The 17500-nt window shown below is 33.6% G+C and overlaps 2 protein-coding genes across 4 annotated transcripts in view; both read right to left on the bottom strand.

The window, feature by feature from the left end:
• LOC133643525 (deoxyribonuclease-1-like) overlaps positions 1-9898 on the bottom strand; it is a 49013-nt gene extending 39115 nt beyond the window's left edge. For both annotated transcript variants that reach the window (XM_062038154.1, XM_062038155.1), the window contains exon 1: positions 9719-9898. The gene's annotated coding sequence lies outside the window, so the exon portion shown is untranslated. The remainder of the gene's footprint in view (positions 1-9718) is intronic.
• A 3334-nt stretch (positions 9899-13232) lies between these two features.
• flnbl (filamin B, like) overlaps positions 13233-17500 on the bottom strand; it is a 196431-nt gene continuing 192163 nt past the window's right edge. For both annotated transcript variants that reach the window (XM_062038188.1, XM_062038189.1), the window contains exons 48-49: positions 14711-14896; positions 13233-14614 (exon numbers count right to left, since the gene is read on the bottom strand). In XM_062038188.1, the coding sequence (XP_061894172.1) occupies positions 14427-14614; positions 14711-14896 (374 nt within the window). In that variant the 3' untranslated portion in view covers positions 13233-14426. The remainder of the gene's footprint in view (positions 14615-14710; positions 14897-17500) is intronic.

The raw sequence follows: 17500 nt of genomic DNA, 5'->3' as shown, positions 1-17500 counted from the left end.
TTTATTTATATTTTTATAATATATTTTTATACATTTTTTTATTATTATACTATTATTATTATTATACAATTTTTTTAAATTATTATATTTTTTTTATATTTATATTTTTATAATATATTTTTATACTATTTTATATATTTTATTTTTAGTGTATTTTACTGTAAATGGAAAAACAGTACTGCTGTTTTTATGGTAAAAAAAAAGAAAAGAAAAAAAAAGGCAGCACAGTTGCCAGAATTTTACTGTAAAATGTACATTTCTTTTTTTACTGTAAATAAAAAAAAATGTAATTTTACAGTAAAATTTTAGCACCTGAGCTGCCAGTTTGTTGTTGTTGTTTTTTTTACCACAAATCACAATTTTACCATGAAATTTATTGCTACTTTTACATTGCACAATTTGATGGACAACTTGCTTTGAAATCATTATTATTAGTAGTGATTTCTATTTAAAAATGGTCTGCTAATATATTTTTTATACTATTTTTTTATTTTTATTTATATTTTCATAATATATTTTTATACAATTCTTTTTAATTATTATACTATTATTTTTTTTTTTTTTTTAAAGTAATTATTATATTTTTATATTTTTTTTATATTTATATTTTTATAATATATTTTTATACAATTTTTTATAATAAATATATATATATATTTTAGTGTATTTTACTGTAAATGGAAAAACAGTACTGCTGTTTTTATGGTAAAAAAAAGAAAAGAAAAAAAAGGCAGCTCAGTTGCCAGAATGTACATTTCTTTTTTTACTGTAAATAAAAAAAACTAATTTTACAGTAAAATTTTAGCACCTGAGCTGCCAGTTTGTAGTTGTTTTTTTTTACCACAAATCAACAACTGTAGTTTTTTCAGAGTATTACTGTAAATGCCAAAACGGCACCACAGTTTATTACAGTAAAAAAAAGTACATTTGGAGAAAAATGCTATAAAAACCAAAGTAAATTTCACAATTTTACCATGAAATTTATTGCTACTTTTACATTGCACAATTTGATGGACAACTTGCTTTGAAATCATTATTATTAGTAGTGATTTCTATTTAAAAATGGTCTGATAATATATTTTTTATACTATTTTTATTTATTTTTTTGTATATTTTTATAATATATTTTTATACAATTTTTAAAAATTATTATACTATTATTATTATTTAAAAAAAAAAAAATTATGATATTTTTTTATTTTTTTAATATTTATATTTTTATAATATATTTTTATACTATTTTTTATAATATATATATATTTTTTTTAGTGTATTTTACTGTAAATGGAAAAACAGTACTGCTGTTTTTATGGTAAAAAAAAAAGAAAAGAAAAAAAAAGGCAGCACAGTTGCCAGAATTTTACTGTGAAATTACAGTTTTTTTTATTTACAGTAAAAAAAGAAATGTACATTTTACAGTAAAATTCTGGCAACTGAGCTGCCTTTTTTTTCTTTTCTTTTGTTGTCATAAAAACAGCAGTACTGTTTTTCCATTTACAGTAAAATACACGGAAAAAAAAATATTATAAAAAATAGTATAAAAATATATTATAAAAATATAAATATTAAAAAAATATAATAATTAATTATTTTTTTTAAATAATAATAATAGTATAATAATTTTAAAAAATTGTATAAAAATATATTATAAAAATATAAATAATAATAAAAATATACCCTGCCACTTTTTATACTATTTTTTAATTATTATTTATATTTTTATAATATATTTTTATACAATTTTTTTAATTATACTATTTTTTATTTTTTTTAAATGTAATTATTATATTTTTATATATTTTTTATATTTATATAATATATTTTTATACTATTTTTTATAATATATATTTATTTTTTTTTCGTGTATTTGACTGTAAATGGAAAAACAGTACTGCTGTTTTTATGGTTAAAAAAAGAAAAGAAAAAAAAAGGCAGCTCAGTTGCCAGAATTTTACTGTAAAATGTACATTTCTTTTTTTTACTGTAAATAAAAAAGACTAATTTTACAGTAAAATTTTAGCACCTGAGCTGCCAGTTTGTTGGTTTTTTTACCACAAATCAACAACTGTAGATTTTTCAGTGTATTACTGTAAATGCCCAAACAGCACTACAGTTTATTACAGTAAAAAAAAAGTACATTTGGAGAAAAATGCTATAAAAACCAAAGTAAATTTCACAATTTTACCATGAAATGTATTGCTACTTTTACATTGCACAATTTGATGGACAACTTGCTTTGAAATCATTATTATTATTAGTGATTTCTATTTAAAAATGGTCTGCTAATATATTTTTTATACTATTTTTTTATTTTTATTTATATTTTCATAATATATTTTTATACAATTCTTTTTAATTATTATACTATTATTATTATTTTTTTTTAAAAGTAATTATTATATTTTTTTTATATTTATATTTTTATAATATATTTTTATACAATTTTTTATAATAAATATATATATATTTTTTAGTGTATTTTACTGTAAATGGAAAAACAGTACTGCTGTTTTTATGGTAAAAAAAAAAGAAAAGAAAAAAAAGGCAGCTCAGTTGCCAGAATTTTACTGTAAAATGTACATTTCTTTTTTTACTGTAAATAAAAAAAAAACTAATTTTACAGTAAAATTTTAGCACCTGAGCTGCCAGTTTGTTGTTGTTGTTGTTTTTTTTACCACAAATCAACAACTGTAGATTTTTCAGTGTATTACTGTAAATGCCAAAACAGCACCACAGTTTATTACAGTAAAAAAAAGTACATTTGGAGAAAAATGCTGCAAAAATCAAAGTCAATTTCACAATTTTACCATGAAATGTATTGCTACTTTTACATTGCACAATTTGATGGACAACTTGCTTTGAAATCATTATTATTAGTAGTGATTTCTATTTAAAAATGGTCTGATAATATATTTTTTATAGTATTTTTTATTTTTTTATTTATATTTTTATAATATATTTTTATACAATTTTTTAAAATTATTATACTATTATTATTATTTTTTTTTTTAAAATAATTATGATATTTTGTTATTTTTTTAATATTTATATTTTTATAATACTTTTTATAATATATATATATATATTTTTTTTTTTTTGTGTATTTTACTGTAAATGGAAAAACAGTACTGCTGTTTTTATGGTAAAAAAAAAAGAAAAGAAAAAAAAAGGCAGCTCAGTTGCCAGAATTTTACTGTAAAATGTACATTTCTTTTTTTACTGTAAATAAAAAAAACAAAATGGTCTGATAATATATTTTTGCATAATTAGACAATATTTAAGTTGACGTAATTTGCGATTAAATGGAGTACTTTTTTGTTTTCTCCCAAAATAGAAAGAAATAATACATTTAGAAAGAAAAGTTCCAGTACATTATTTATACATATTATTTTCAGGCTTTCCAGGGCCAAATAAAATGAAGTGGCGGGCCACATCTGTTAAATAGCTTCTTACCCATTAAAAGTACTTGACTTTATTCAATGTTTGGGTGTAATTTTACTAAACAAAACCAGTTTTCTTTGAAGTAATGATCAGAGTTGTTTATCTATTGTATGGAGTAGTGTAGTTAATCAGAGAACTGCCACTCAATCATATTAAAAAGTATTGATTTCAACCCAGAATCCTTTTGAATAGGATTGTTACCCCCCAGGAATCGAACCGTGTGGTGCTCAAAGATTGTCTCTGGTTCGTGTCAACACCAATAATACTGAAAATAAGTGGATATTTGACATTATTTACACAAAACAAAGAGGTATACACAAAAGTTCTCCATGGTCACCACAGTAAGATGTCCGCAGTTCTTACTTTAACTGGATTATCCAAGTCTGCCCAACAGGTTCTTATCTTTGAATCTTAAACCACTCAGGCGGGAAGAACGATACGAGAACGCCCCAATCCTGTCTGCAAGAATGTCAACCAAAGACACCACAATTAAACACACCCAACTGTTGGCGAGAGGACAACAACAAAGATCCTTGCCGCGGTATTAGATACACCAAACTGTTGGTGAGAGGACAACAACAAAGATTGTTGCCGCGGTATTAGATACACCAAACTGTTGGCGAGAGAACAAAAACAAAGATCGTTGCCGCGGTATTAGATACACCAAATTGTTGGCGAGAGGACAACAACAAAGATCGTTGCCGCGGTATTAGATACACCAAAGTGTTGGCGAGAGGACAACAACAAAGATCGTTGCCGCGGTATTAGATACACCAAACTGTTGGCGAGATGACAAAAACAAAGATCGTTGCCGCGGTATTAGGTACACCAAACTGTTGGCGAGAGGACAAAAACAAAGATTGTTGCCGCGGTATCGGATACACCAAACTGTTGGCGAGATGACAAAAACAAAGATCGTTGCCGCGGTATTAGATACACCAAACTGTTGGCGAGAGGACAAAAACAAAGACCGTTGCCGCGGTATTAGATACACCAAACTGTTGGCGAGAGGACAAAAACAAAGATTGTTGCCGCGGTATTAAGATACACCAAACTGTTGGCGAGAGGACAACAACAAAGATCAATCAAATTGTAGCAGACCCGGCTGGTCGTTATATTATTGTGTCCGGAACGCTGCAAGCCACCCCAGTCATACTCGCTAGCGTTTATGGACCCAACTGGGATGACAGTTCTTATGTGACTAAATCGTTTACATCATTTCCGAACATTGGAAACCATTTTATCATTATGGGCGGGGACTTTAACCTGGTGCAGGATCCTGTACTGGATCGATCATCTAACAAACTGTCTCCCTTATCTAATTCAGCTAAAACACTAGATACTTTCGCTAAACAGTTAGGTCTTACAGACCCGTGGAGACATGCCTCCCCTACAATTAAACCATTTTCCTATTTCTCCCATGTACATCACACTTACACTCGGATAGACTTCTTTCTTCTCGACAATAGACTATTTTCCAAAACCAAAACATGTAATTACCATAGTATTGTAATCTCGGATCATGCCCCCACCTCAGTAGACATCAATATGGACACTCAACCTAGACCCCTTAAACAATGGCGATTCAACTCAGCCTTATTAGCAGAAGACCGTTATAAGAATTTCCTACAAGATCAAATTAAGTGTTTTTTCGAACTGAACGACTCACCAGAAATCAGAAGAGGTATACTATGGGAGGCATCTAAAGCCTATATTAGAGGTCAACTTATATCTTTTGTTTCAAACCTAAATAAGACAGAGACCATTCAAATCACTGAGCTGCTCCGCAAGATTAAGGATCTTGACGATAAATACGCTTCAAACCCAGACCCGACACTATATAAAGAACGCCTCCGCCTACAAACTGACTTTGACCTTATGTCTGTCAATAGAGCGAAATTACAACTGCTCAAATCCAGACAACGATTTTTTGAATCTGGGGAAAAAGCTGGCAGGCTCTTAGCCCACCGGGTCAGGGGGGAAGCATCTTCGAGACTAATCACGTCTATTCGCTCTAACACAGGAGAACTACATACTGATCCAGCTAAGATTAATGAAACATTTGCTGCATTTTATACAACATTATATACCTCAGACTGCCCCCCTTCCTCAGATGAACTGTTTAGCGATACAACATTCCCCCAGATAGAATGTGGGGCTGCGAGGGGCCTGGGCCAGCCCATTAGTGTCATTGAGATTACAGAAGCCATCAAATCATTACAGAGCAATAAATCACCCGGCCCGGATGGCTTTAGTGCAGAATATTACAAAACTTTCTCCAGTGTTCTTGCTCCGGCTCTAAGAGACATGTATAATGAAGCTTTTCTGCAACATCGCCTCCCAGAAACCTTATTGAGGGCCACCATTTCTCTCATCCTAAAAAAGAAAAAGACCCCCTGCTTTGCAGCAGCTATAGACCAATTTCGCTCTTAAATGTAGATCTAAAAATTCTATCCAAGGTTCTCGCTCTCCGGCTCCAAAGGGTGATGCCTTCCATCATCTCGTTGGATCAAACAGGTTTTATGCTAGGCCGGCAATCCTCACACAACACTCGGCGCCTCCTAAACATTATCCATTCGCCAAACCCCTCGACCCCGGAGGTGGTAGTATCCCTCGATGCAGAGAAAGCCTTTGACAGGGTTGAATGGGAATATCCATTTGAAGTGATGGGTCGGTTTGGTTTTAATGAGGATTTCATTCTCTGGGTTAAACTTTTGTACTCGTCCCCAGTAGCTTCGGTACGTACAAATAATACACTATCCGCCCCAATTTTTCTTAAAAGAGGCACTAGACAAGGTTGCCCGTTGTCTCCATTACTGTTTGCTATTGCGATAGAACCCCTTGCTCTTTGGCTGCACGCGGACGCAGGCTTTAAAGGTATCACCCGGTCGGACACGCTGCACAAAGTCTCGCTTTATGCGGATGACCTGCTCTTGTACATCTCGGACCCTGCTAGCTCGCTCCCGGTAATATTTGACATTCTGGAGCGGTTTGGCACACACTCGGGTTACAAACTTAACTACCAAAAAAGTGAGCTGTTTCCGATTAATTCCTTAGCTCAACAGTTACCACGATCTTTAGCGGCATTCAAATGGGCACATGACGGGATTCATTACTTGGGAATCCTTATTACTCCGGCTATGTCTGATATGCTACGGGCAAATTTTTTACCTCTAATTGAAAAGATGGAGAAGAACTTTGCCCGCCAGTCTGTTTTACCACTATCTCTCGCTGGCGGGATCAATCTGATCAAGATGATCACTCTGCCTAAATTCCTCTACCTTTTTCAACACATCCCCATATTTATTACTAAATCATTTTTCGATAAATTAGACAAATCAATATCCAAATTTTTATGGGGGGCCGGATCAGCCCGAATCCGCAAGTCGGTCCTACAATCCCCCAAATCTGAAGGAGGGCTTGCACTCCCCAATTTTAGACAATACTATTGGGCGGCTAACGTACAGAAACTCCTATACTGGATGTATGGAGGCTCTCAGACCCTCCCGGCCTGGGTATCCCTCGAAACGGCGATCCCACACTCCTCATTGCACTCTTGCTTATGCTCATCACTCCCTTTCCCATTTAAACTTGAAGGCGCAAACACCATTGTATCGATCTCCATTAAAATATGGAACCAGCTACGTAAACACTTGGGGTTTCAGGGCCCATCTATATTGACCCCGCTACTTAAAAACCAATTATTTAAACCTTCCCGTACTGACCCCGCATTCATGACTTGGCACGATCATGGCATCACCACTGTGAAAGACCTCTATGCAGACGGAGTGTTCTCATCCTTCACTGAACTCTCTTCCAAATACCATTTGCCGAACTCCCACCTTTTTCGTTTTTTTCAGGCGAGGGACTTCGTAAAGAAACAATTCCCACACTTTCCGAACCGTCCTCCGGAAACTCTTATAGATACATTGTTATCTTTGAGCCCTAATCATAAAAAATGTATCTCTGTGTTGTATACCTCTTTAAGTTCAGTTGCTCCAAACTCTCTATCAGTGATAAGAGCCTCGTGGGAGAGCGATCTTAATACCAACATATCCGACCAACACTGGGACTCTGCCCTGAAACTGGTTCACTCCTCCTCAATATGTGCCCGCCATAGTCTCATCCAATGCAAAGTAATCCATAAAATTCATTACACTAACTCAAAACTATCCAAAATCCCCCCAACCCATTATCAGCCATTTTTGGCGTATGCCCCGATAACATGTGCCCGGTATCACTAAAACGTGCTGTTGCTTTTACGACCTTGCTGGCCAGGCGATTGATTTTGTTTAATTGGAAGCTGGCTCGCCCCCCATCACACGGCCGTTGGATTAGAGAGGTTCTCTACAATCTAAAACTAGAAAAACTTAGGTTTTCGCTAAAAGGCTCGGCTCAAGCGTTTGAAAGCTCATGGAGTCCTTTCTTGCTGTATGTCAACTCTCTTGATTTATCCCCAGACGCAGATGAGGAATAATCTCCCTTTTATTTATTATTTTTATTTTATTTTTATTTTCTCCCTTTCTCTCCTTTCAGCCTGTTTGTCTGTCTCTGGTCTCGTATGTGTGTGTGTATGTGAGGATGTCTGTCTTTGTCGTCTTACTTGTTATATGATTGTGCCATATGTCCCTTGTTGGTGTGACCTGAGTGGGGTGGGAGGGTGGGTGGGGGATTTGGGTTTTAAGGGAAAGGGTGTGAAGAATTTTCTGACTTTAAAATTGTACTGTTTCGACTTGCACTTTTTTCTGTATTTGAAAATGCCAAAAAAAAAAGTTGGATTAAAAGAGGACAACAACAAAGATCATTGCCGCGGTATTAAGATACACCAAACTGTTGGCGAGAGGACAACAACAAAGATTGTTGCCGCGGTATTAAGATACACCAAAGTGTTGGCAAGAGGACAACAACAAAGATCATTGCCGCGGTATTAGATACACCAAACTGTTGAAAAGAGGACAACAACAAAGATCATTGCCGCGGTATTAAGATACACCAAAGTGTTGGCGAGAGGACAACAAAAAAGATCATTGCCGCGGTATTAAGATACACCAAAGTGTTGGCGAGATGACAAAAACAAAGATTGTTGCCGCGGTATTAGATACACCAAACTGTTGGCGAGAGGACAACAAAAAAGATCATTGCCGCGGTATTAAGATACACCAAAGTGTTGGCAAGAGGACAACAACAAAGATCGTTGCCGCGGTATTAGATACACCAAACTGTTGGCGAGAGGACAACAACAAAGATTGTTGCCGCGGTATTAGATACACCAAAGTGTTGGCGAGAGAACAACAACAAAGATTGTTGCTGCGGTATTAAGATACACCAAACTGTTGGCGAGAGGACAACAACAAAGATTGTTGCCGCGGTATTAGATACACCAAACTGTTGAAAAGAGGACAACAACAAAGATCATTGCCGCTGTATTAAGATACACCAAAGTGTTGGCGAGAGAACAACAAAAAAGATCGTTGCCGCGGTATTAGATACACCAAACTGTTGGCGAGAGAACAACAACAAAGATCGTTGTCACGGTATTAGATACACAAAAATGTTGGCGAGATGACAACAACAAAGATCGTTGCCGCGGTATTAGATACACAAAAGTGTTGGCGAGATGACAAAAACAAAGATCGTTGTCGCGGTATTAGATACACAAAAGTGTTGGCGAGATGACAAAAACAAAGACCGTTGCCGCGGTATTAAGATACACCAAAATGTTGGCGAGATGACAAAAACAAAGATCGTTGCCGCGGTATTAGATACACAAAAGTGTTGGCGAGATGACAAAAACAAAGATCGTTGCCGCGGTATTAGATACACAAAAGTGTTGGCGAGATGACAAAAACAAAGATCGTTGCCGCGGTATTAACATACACCAAACTGTTGGCGAGAGGACAACAAAAAAGATCATTGCCGCGGTATTAGATACACCAAACTGTTGGCGAGAGGACAACAAAAAAGATCATTGCCGCGGTATTAACATACACCAAACTGTTGGCGAGAGAACAACAACAAAGATCGTTGCCGCGTCCACCGTCCGTCACGTGGTTTCCAAGATGGCGACTTAGCTCCATCAAGTGAAAACAATGCACTTGTAATTGAAGTCTCCATTGTTAGTAATTGAAGTCTCCATTGTTAGTAATTGAAGTCTCCATGGTTATTAATTGAAGTGTCCATTGTTAGTAATTGAAGTGTCCATTGTTATTAATTCCATTGTTAGCGCAGAAGTACAAAGACAGAGTGAGTCACAGCCAACAAGAGAGAAGTGAGTCACCTGCTGGAGGAGGAAGAGTCAGAGAGTGACGCCGCTCTTCTTCTTCTTCTTCTTCTTGCTGCTTTGTCAGGCGGTGATGAAAAAGGCGGAAGAAGAAAAGTCACTTCTCTGTTAAACACATTTTACAAAGGTGGAGGAAGAAGTCACTTCTCTGCCAAACTAACACACTTTACAAAGGTGAAGATTGGGAGCGCGTGATTGGTCCAAAAACAACCAATAGCAGAAGCTTGTGGAGGCGGGACGACACGCCCACAGGAAGTGCTTTACACATCCATACAGCTGACTAACGTGCTGTTTTGAATCCTAAAACATATAAAATGTTTGTCAACATTATTATAAAATGTTTGTCAACATTATTATAAAATGTTTGTCAACATTATTATAAAATGTTTGTCAACATTATTATAAAATGTTTGTCAACATTATTATAAAATGTTTGTCAACATTGTTATAAAATGTTTGTCAACATTATTGTAAAATGTTTGTCAACATTATTATAAAATGTTTGTCAACATTGTTATAAAATGTTTGTCAATATTATTATAAAAGACTAACATAGAAATGTTTATCAATATTATGCTCCAGGCAAAAAAATGTCTACATAAATGTCGATTTATGAAAGTATCAATAAAAGGTAAACAAGCACACTTATACACACACACATATCAATAAAATGTAAACAAGCACACACATATATATACATACACATCAATAAAGGTAAACAAGCACACATATATACACACACACCACTAAAAGGTAAACAAGCACACACATACACACACTCACACACACATCAATAAAAGGTAAACAAGCACACATTTATACACACATCAATAAAATGTAAACAAGCACACACATATATATATATACATACACATCAATAAAAGGTAAACAAGCACACTTATATACACACACGTATCAATAAAAGGTAAAGCACACTTATATACACACACACCACTAAAAGGTAAACAAGCACACACATACACACACTCACACATTAATAAAAGGTAAACAAGCACACTTATATACACACATATCAATAAAATGTAAACAAGCACACATATACACACACTCACACACACACATCAATAAAAGGTAAACAAGCACACATATATATACACATATCAATAAAAGGTAAAAAAACACACATATAGACACACATATCAATAAAATGTAAACAAGCACACACATATATATATACATACACATCAATAAAAGGTAAACAAGCACACATATATACACACACACGTATCAATAAAAGGTAAACAAGCACACTTATATACACACACACCACTAAAAGGTAAACAAGCACACACGTACACACACTCACACATTAATAAAAGGTAAACAAGCACACTTATATACACACACATCAATAAAATGTAAACAAGCACTCATATACACACACTCACACACACACACACACATCAATAAAATGTAAACAAGCACACATATACACACACTCACACACACACACACACATCAATAAAATGTAAACAAGCACACATATATACACACATCAATAAAATGTAAACAAGCACACACACATCAATAAAAGGTAAACAAGCACACATATACACACACTCACACACACACACACACATCAATAAAATGTAAACAAGCACACATATATACACACATCAATAAAATGTAAACAAGCACACACACATCAATAAAAGGTAAACAAGCACACATATAGACACACATATCAATAAAATGTAAACAAGCACACATATATATACATACACATCAATAAAAGGCAAACAAGCACACATATACACACACTTTTCAATAAAAGGTAATAAAAGGTAAACAAGCACACATTCACACACACACATCAATAAAAGATATACAAGCACACACACACACACACACACGTATCAATAAAAGGTAAACAAGCACACACGCACACTACACACATCAATAAAAGGTAAACAAGCCCATATATACACACACTCACACGTATCAGTAAAAGGTAAACAAGCAAACATACACACACACACACACACACGTATCAATAAACACACACACACAAACATCAATAAAAGGTAAACAAGCACACACACAAACGTATCAATAAAAGGTAAACAAGCACACACACAAACGTATCAATAAAAGGTAAACAAGCACACATACACACATCAATAAAAGGTAAACAAGCACACGTACACACACATCAATAAAAGGTAAACAAGCACACACATATCTATATATCTATCTATATATCTGTATATATGTGTATATGTATGTATAAGTATATATGTATATTATATATTATATTATATACATATATACACGTATACACACACACACACGTATCAATAAAAGGTAAACAAGCACACACACACACATATCTATATCTATATATATATATATATATATATATATATATATATATATATATATATATATATATATATATATATAAATATGTATGCACACACACACACACACACGTATTAATAAAAGGTAACAAGCACACACACATATCTATATATATATATATTTATATATATATTTATATATATATATATATATATATAAGTATATATATATATATATATTTATAAATATATATATATATATATATAAGTATATATATATATATATAAGTGTATATATATATATATATATATGCACACACACACACACACGTATTAATAAAAGGTAAACAAGCACACACACATCTATATATATATATTTATATATATAAGTATATATAAGTATATATATATATATTTATATATATATAATATATAATATATATATATATATATATATATATATATATATATATATATATATATATATATATATAATATATATATATATATATATGCACACACACACACACGAATTAATAAAAGGTAAACAAGCACACACACATATCTATATCTATATATATATATATATATATATATATATATATATATATGCACACACACACACACACACACGTATTAATAAAAGGTAAACAAGCACACACACATATCTATATATATATGTATATATATATATATATATATATGCACACACACACACACGTATTAATAAAAGGTAAACAAGCACACACACATATCTATATATATGTATATATATACACATACACACACGTATTAATAAAAGGTAAACAAGCACACACACATATCTATATATATGTATATATATACACATACACACACGTATTAATAAAAGGTAAACAAGCACACACACATCTATATATATATGTATATATATACACATACACACACGTATTAATAAAAGGTAAACAAGCACACACACATATCTATATATATATGTATATATATACACATACACACACGTATTAATAAAAGGTAAACAAGCACACACACATATCTATATATATATGTATATATATACACATACACACACGTATTAATAAAAGGTAAACAAGCACACACACATATCTATATATATGTATATATATACACGTACACACACGTATTAATAAAAGGTAAACAAGCACAGCAGAGGCCAGTCTCCTTCATTTCACTTCATTTTAATTATCAAATGTACATTAACATAGCGGTTGATTCACTTTTCAAACATCCAGTCCAGAGTACAAAATGTTTCCCCTCACATAGAAAAAAATAAATCATATTTTATGTGACAAGAAAGCTTCCGGAGTAGACCAGCTGGGCGATGCCTTCACTGTGCAGGCCAGCGTGGGAAACGCCACGATTTAACGTTCAAATCATTGTTTGCGACCAGAGTGAAGCCGATAAAGTAAAGTATTGAATGCCTATCATAAAGTATTGAATGCCTATCAGTAGTCCACATGGAAGTCCAGTCCGAGTTCCCAGTTTAATCATTGGTTATTTGGAGGATGAGAGAGGAGCAAGTGCCGCAAACGTCACTTCCTGGGTAGTGTACTGCCCCCTGCTGGAAGGTTGGAGTAAGGGTAGGCGAATTGATTCAAATATCAATACATATTAGACCGATCCTTGTGGGGACCAAAATCGACGTTTTTATGGTTCTATTTGTTTAAAAAAAATAAAAATGTTTGGAATAAGTCATTTTCCAAGTATTTGAGTGACAATACCAACAAGATAATTGTAATTATCTTGTGGATATTGTTACATCGTCCATAAATGTTCATCAAAAATGGATTTACCTATTTTTGTCCTGTTTTACTGTGATTAGATGAGCAAATTAGGAAATAATCACAAAGTCAGTCGAGTTTCAAGCAATTCAAACAACAAAAAAAGTATTGGTATCTGTACTTGTATCGGATCGATACCAAAGTGTACCCCTGCTGGAGTGGGGACACATGAGGCACTCGCTTGTTCTCACATCCACATAAAAAGGAGGTCAGGTTGGCTTTTTGCCTCATTCCTGTGAGAATCCTGCATTAGCACGAGCAACTCCAGGACTGGCTGCAGTTTGCTCAAAACGAGCAGACAATACTGTATCATCTCTCAGGGATGAGGCTAAAAAAAGGAACCCAGACCTACTGTGCACACACACACGGCTCGTAAACACTCTGAATTCCAGTTTAGAAGTTTTGGAAACATTTTGAGATGCTACTTCTTGCAGCAATATTGATCTACTTTTACCAATATGGGTGAGATTTAAAAAAAAAAGATAAAAAAAAGACCCATTTGTTCCATATTGAGGAGAAATGTAAAAGTTTTAAATTGCTAAAAAAAACCAAAAGAGGGAATAATTTAGTGTAAAGAGCTGAGCATCATGGGACGGTGACGTGGAAGGGCGATCCGGGGATGTGGTCCTCGCCCCACTTGACCACCAGGACGTAGTCTCCGCGCTCCCGCAGCACGTAGCCCACGTTGTACTGCAGGTCTCCCAGGTGCTTGATCAGAACCTCCTCGCAGGGAACCTCGGGGCCGTGGACGCCCACCACCAGCATGTTCTTGCCTGGGGAGGGAGGGGGGGGGGGGGCGGCAAGAGGTTTCAAACCCGACGCGGAAGAAACGACCACGACGGCGGCCGAGGGGGCGGAGTCTGGCTTACCGGCCTTGCTGCAGTCCACGGAGAAGCTGCTCTTCTGGCCCACGAAGGCCTTGCTGAGTCCGAGGCCTCTGCTCACCACCTTGCTGGCGTCCGAGGAGGCTGGCGTGGGGGCGGGGCTGCGGCCGGGCGCCTCTACGGTCAGCGTGGACGACACGCTGGCGCTGGTCACGTTCACCAGTGGAGGACCTGAAGGAGGACACGTTGACGTCACACCAGGAAAGGACATCATTCGTAGCACAATGATATTTACTTCCACTATACCAGGGGTCGGCAACCTTTACCACTCAAAGAGCCATTTTGGCAAGTTTCACAAATTAAAGAAAGTAATGGGAGCCACAAAATTTTTTTTTAAATGAATAACACCGCATACAAAGCTTAAACGCTTTGTGCTATGTTAACCAGGGGTCTCCGACACACGCACCGGCACGTACTTTAATGTGGAAATTTGATGTTAGTGCAGCCCGCGAGTTTTGAACGAATGGCGCTTGATAGCGTCATACTTGCCAACCCTCTCATTTTTCCCGGGAGACTCCCGAATATCAGAGCGTGATGACACTGCATTTGGCGCCCTCTACAGTCTGCCCTAACAGTGTACCTGCTCGACCACACGTAGAATGCAATTTCAGCTTGCTCACGTAAGTGACAGCAAGGCGTACTAACTCAGCAGCCACACATCTTACACTGACGGTACCAATACCCAGAATCCCATGCAGCCCTAACTCTTCCGCTCAACCAACGCACGGAGAGGGGGGGGGTTGATGTGTGGGGGGATTTGGTGGTAGCGGGGGTGTATAATGTAGACCGGAAGAGTTAGGGCTGCATGGGATTCTGGGTAATGGTTGTGTTGTGTTTATGTTGTGTTACGGTGGGATGTTCTCCAGAAATGTGTTTTTCATTCTTTTTTGGTGTGGGTTCACAGTGTGGCGCATATTTGTAACGTAACAATGTTAAAGTTGTTTGATACGGCTACTGTCAGTGTAAGCTGTGTGGCTGATGAGTAAGTATGCTTTGCTGTCTCCTGTGTGTGCAAGTAATAACAACATGCAACATGTGGCCGGACTGGCACGCTGTATGTAAATGCTATAGAGGACAATTACTGCAGTGCAATTAGGGCACGCCCTTTATTTAGTAATTAGAGTGTAAATAGGATTATTTTTTCCCTGGGAGTAATCTATGAGGGACACTGAGATCCATAAGTCTCCTGGGTAAATCGGGGGGGTCAGCATGTATGTAGCTGAGCCGCATCAGAGTGGTCAAGGAGCCGCTTGCGGCTCCGGAGCCGCGGGTTGCCGACCCCTGCACTATACCAACAATGCAGTCTGCTGAAAATGAAGGAAAGCGCCACTCTGTAGCAACTGACGCCGATTGCCACATATAATTAATATAATGGATATATAATCAATATAATGGATGTATTAATATACTGGATATATAATCAATATAATGGTTATATGATTAATATGATGGATATATATATAATCAATATATTGGATATATAATTAATATGATGGATATATATATAATCAATATAATGGATATATAATTAATATGATGGATATATATATAATCAATATAATGGATATATAATTAATATGATGGATATATATATAATCAATATAATGGATATATAATTAATATGATGGATATATATATAATCAATATATTGGATATATAATTAATATAATGGACATATAGTCAATATAATGGATATATAATTAATATGATGGATATATATATAATCAATATATTGGATATATAATTAATATAATGGATATATAATCAATATAATTGATATATAATTAATATGATGGATGTATATAATTAATATAATTGCTATATAATGATAATATATAATCAATATAATGGATATATAATTAATATAATGATATATAATAAATATAATGGATATATAATCAATATAATGGATATATAATTAATATAATGGATACATAATCAATATAATGGATATATAATTAACATAATGGCTATATAATTAATATGATGATATATAATCAATATAATGGATATATAATTAATATAATGATATATAATAAATATAATGAATTTATAATTATTATAATGGATACATAATCAATATAAAGGATATATAATTAATATGATGGATATTATATATATATATATATATATATATATATATATATATATATATATATATATATATATATATATATATATAATCAATATAATAGATATATATTAATACAATGGATATATAATCTATATAATGGATATACATATAATCAATATAATGGATATATATTAATATAATGGATATATAATCAATATGATGGATATATAATTAATATGATGGATATATAATCAATATGATGTATATATAATTAATATGATGGATATATAATCAATATAATGGATATATAATTAATATGATGGATATATATAATCAATATAATGGATATATAATCAATATAATGGATGTATATTAATATAATGGATATATAATTAATATGATGAATATATATAATCAATATAATGGATATATAATTAATATGATGGATATATAATCAATATAATGGATATATAATCAATATAATGGATATATATTAATATAATGGATATATAATTAATATGATGAATATATATTAATATAATGGGTATATAATTAATATGATGAATATATATAATCAATACAATGGATAAATATTAATATAATGGATATATAATCAATATAATGGATATATAATCAATATAATTAGATATTAAGAGTATGTGAAAGTTTGACTCCTACCTTGTTTACTTCCGTGACAACCT

This window comes from Entelurus aequoreus, linkage group LG26 (assembly GCF_033978785.1).
Source record: "Entelurus aequoreus isolate RoL-2023_Sb linkage group LG26, RoL_Eaeq_v1.1, whole genome shotgun sequence".
Taxonomy (NCBI): domain Eukaryota; kingdom Metazoa; phylum Chordata; class Actinopteri; order Syngnathiformes; family Syngnathidae; genus Entelurus; species Entelurus aequoreus.
Note: the sequence above shows the minus strand (reverse complement) of the source record. Positions and strands in the feature narration are given on the sequence as shown.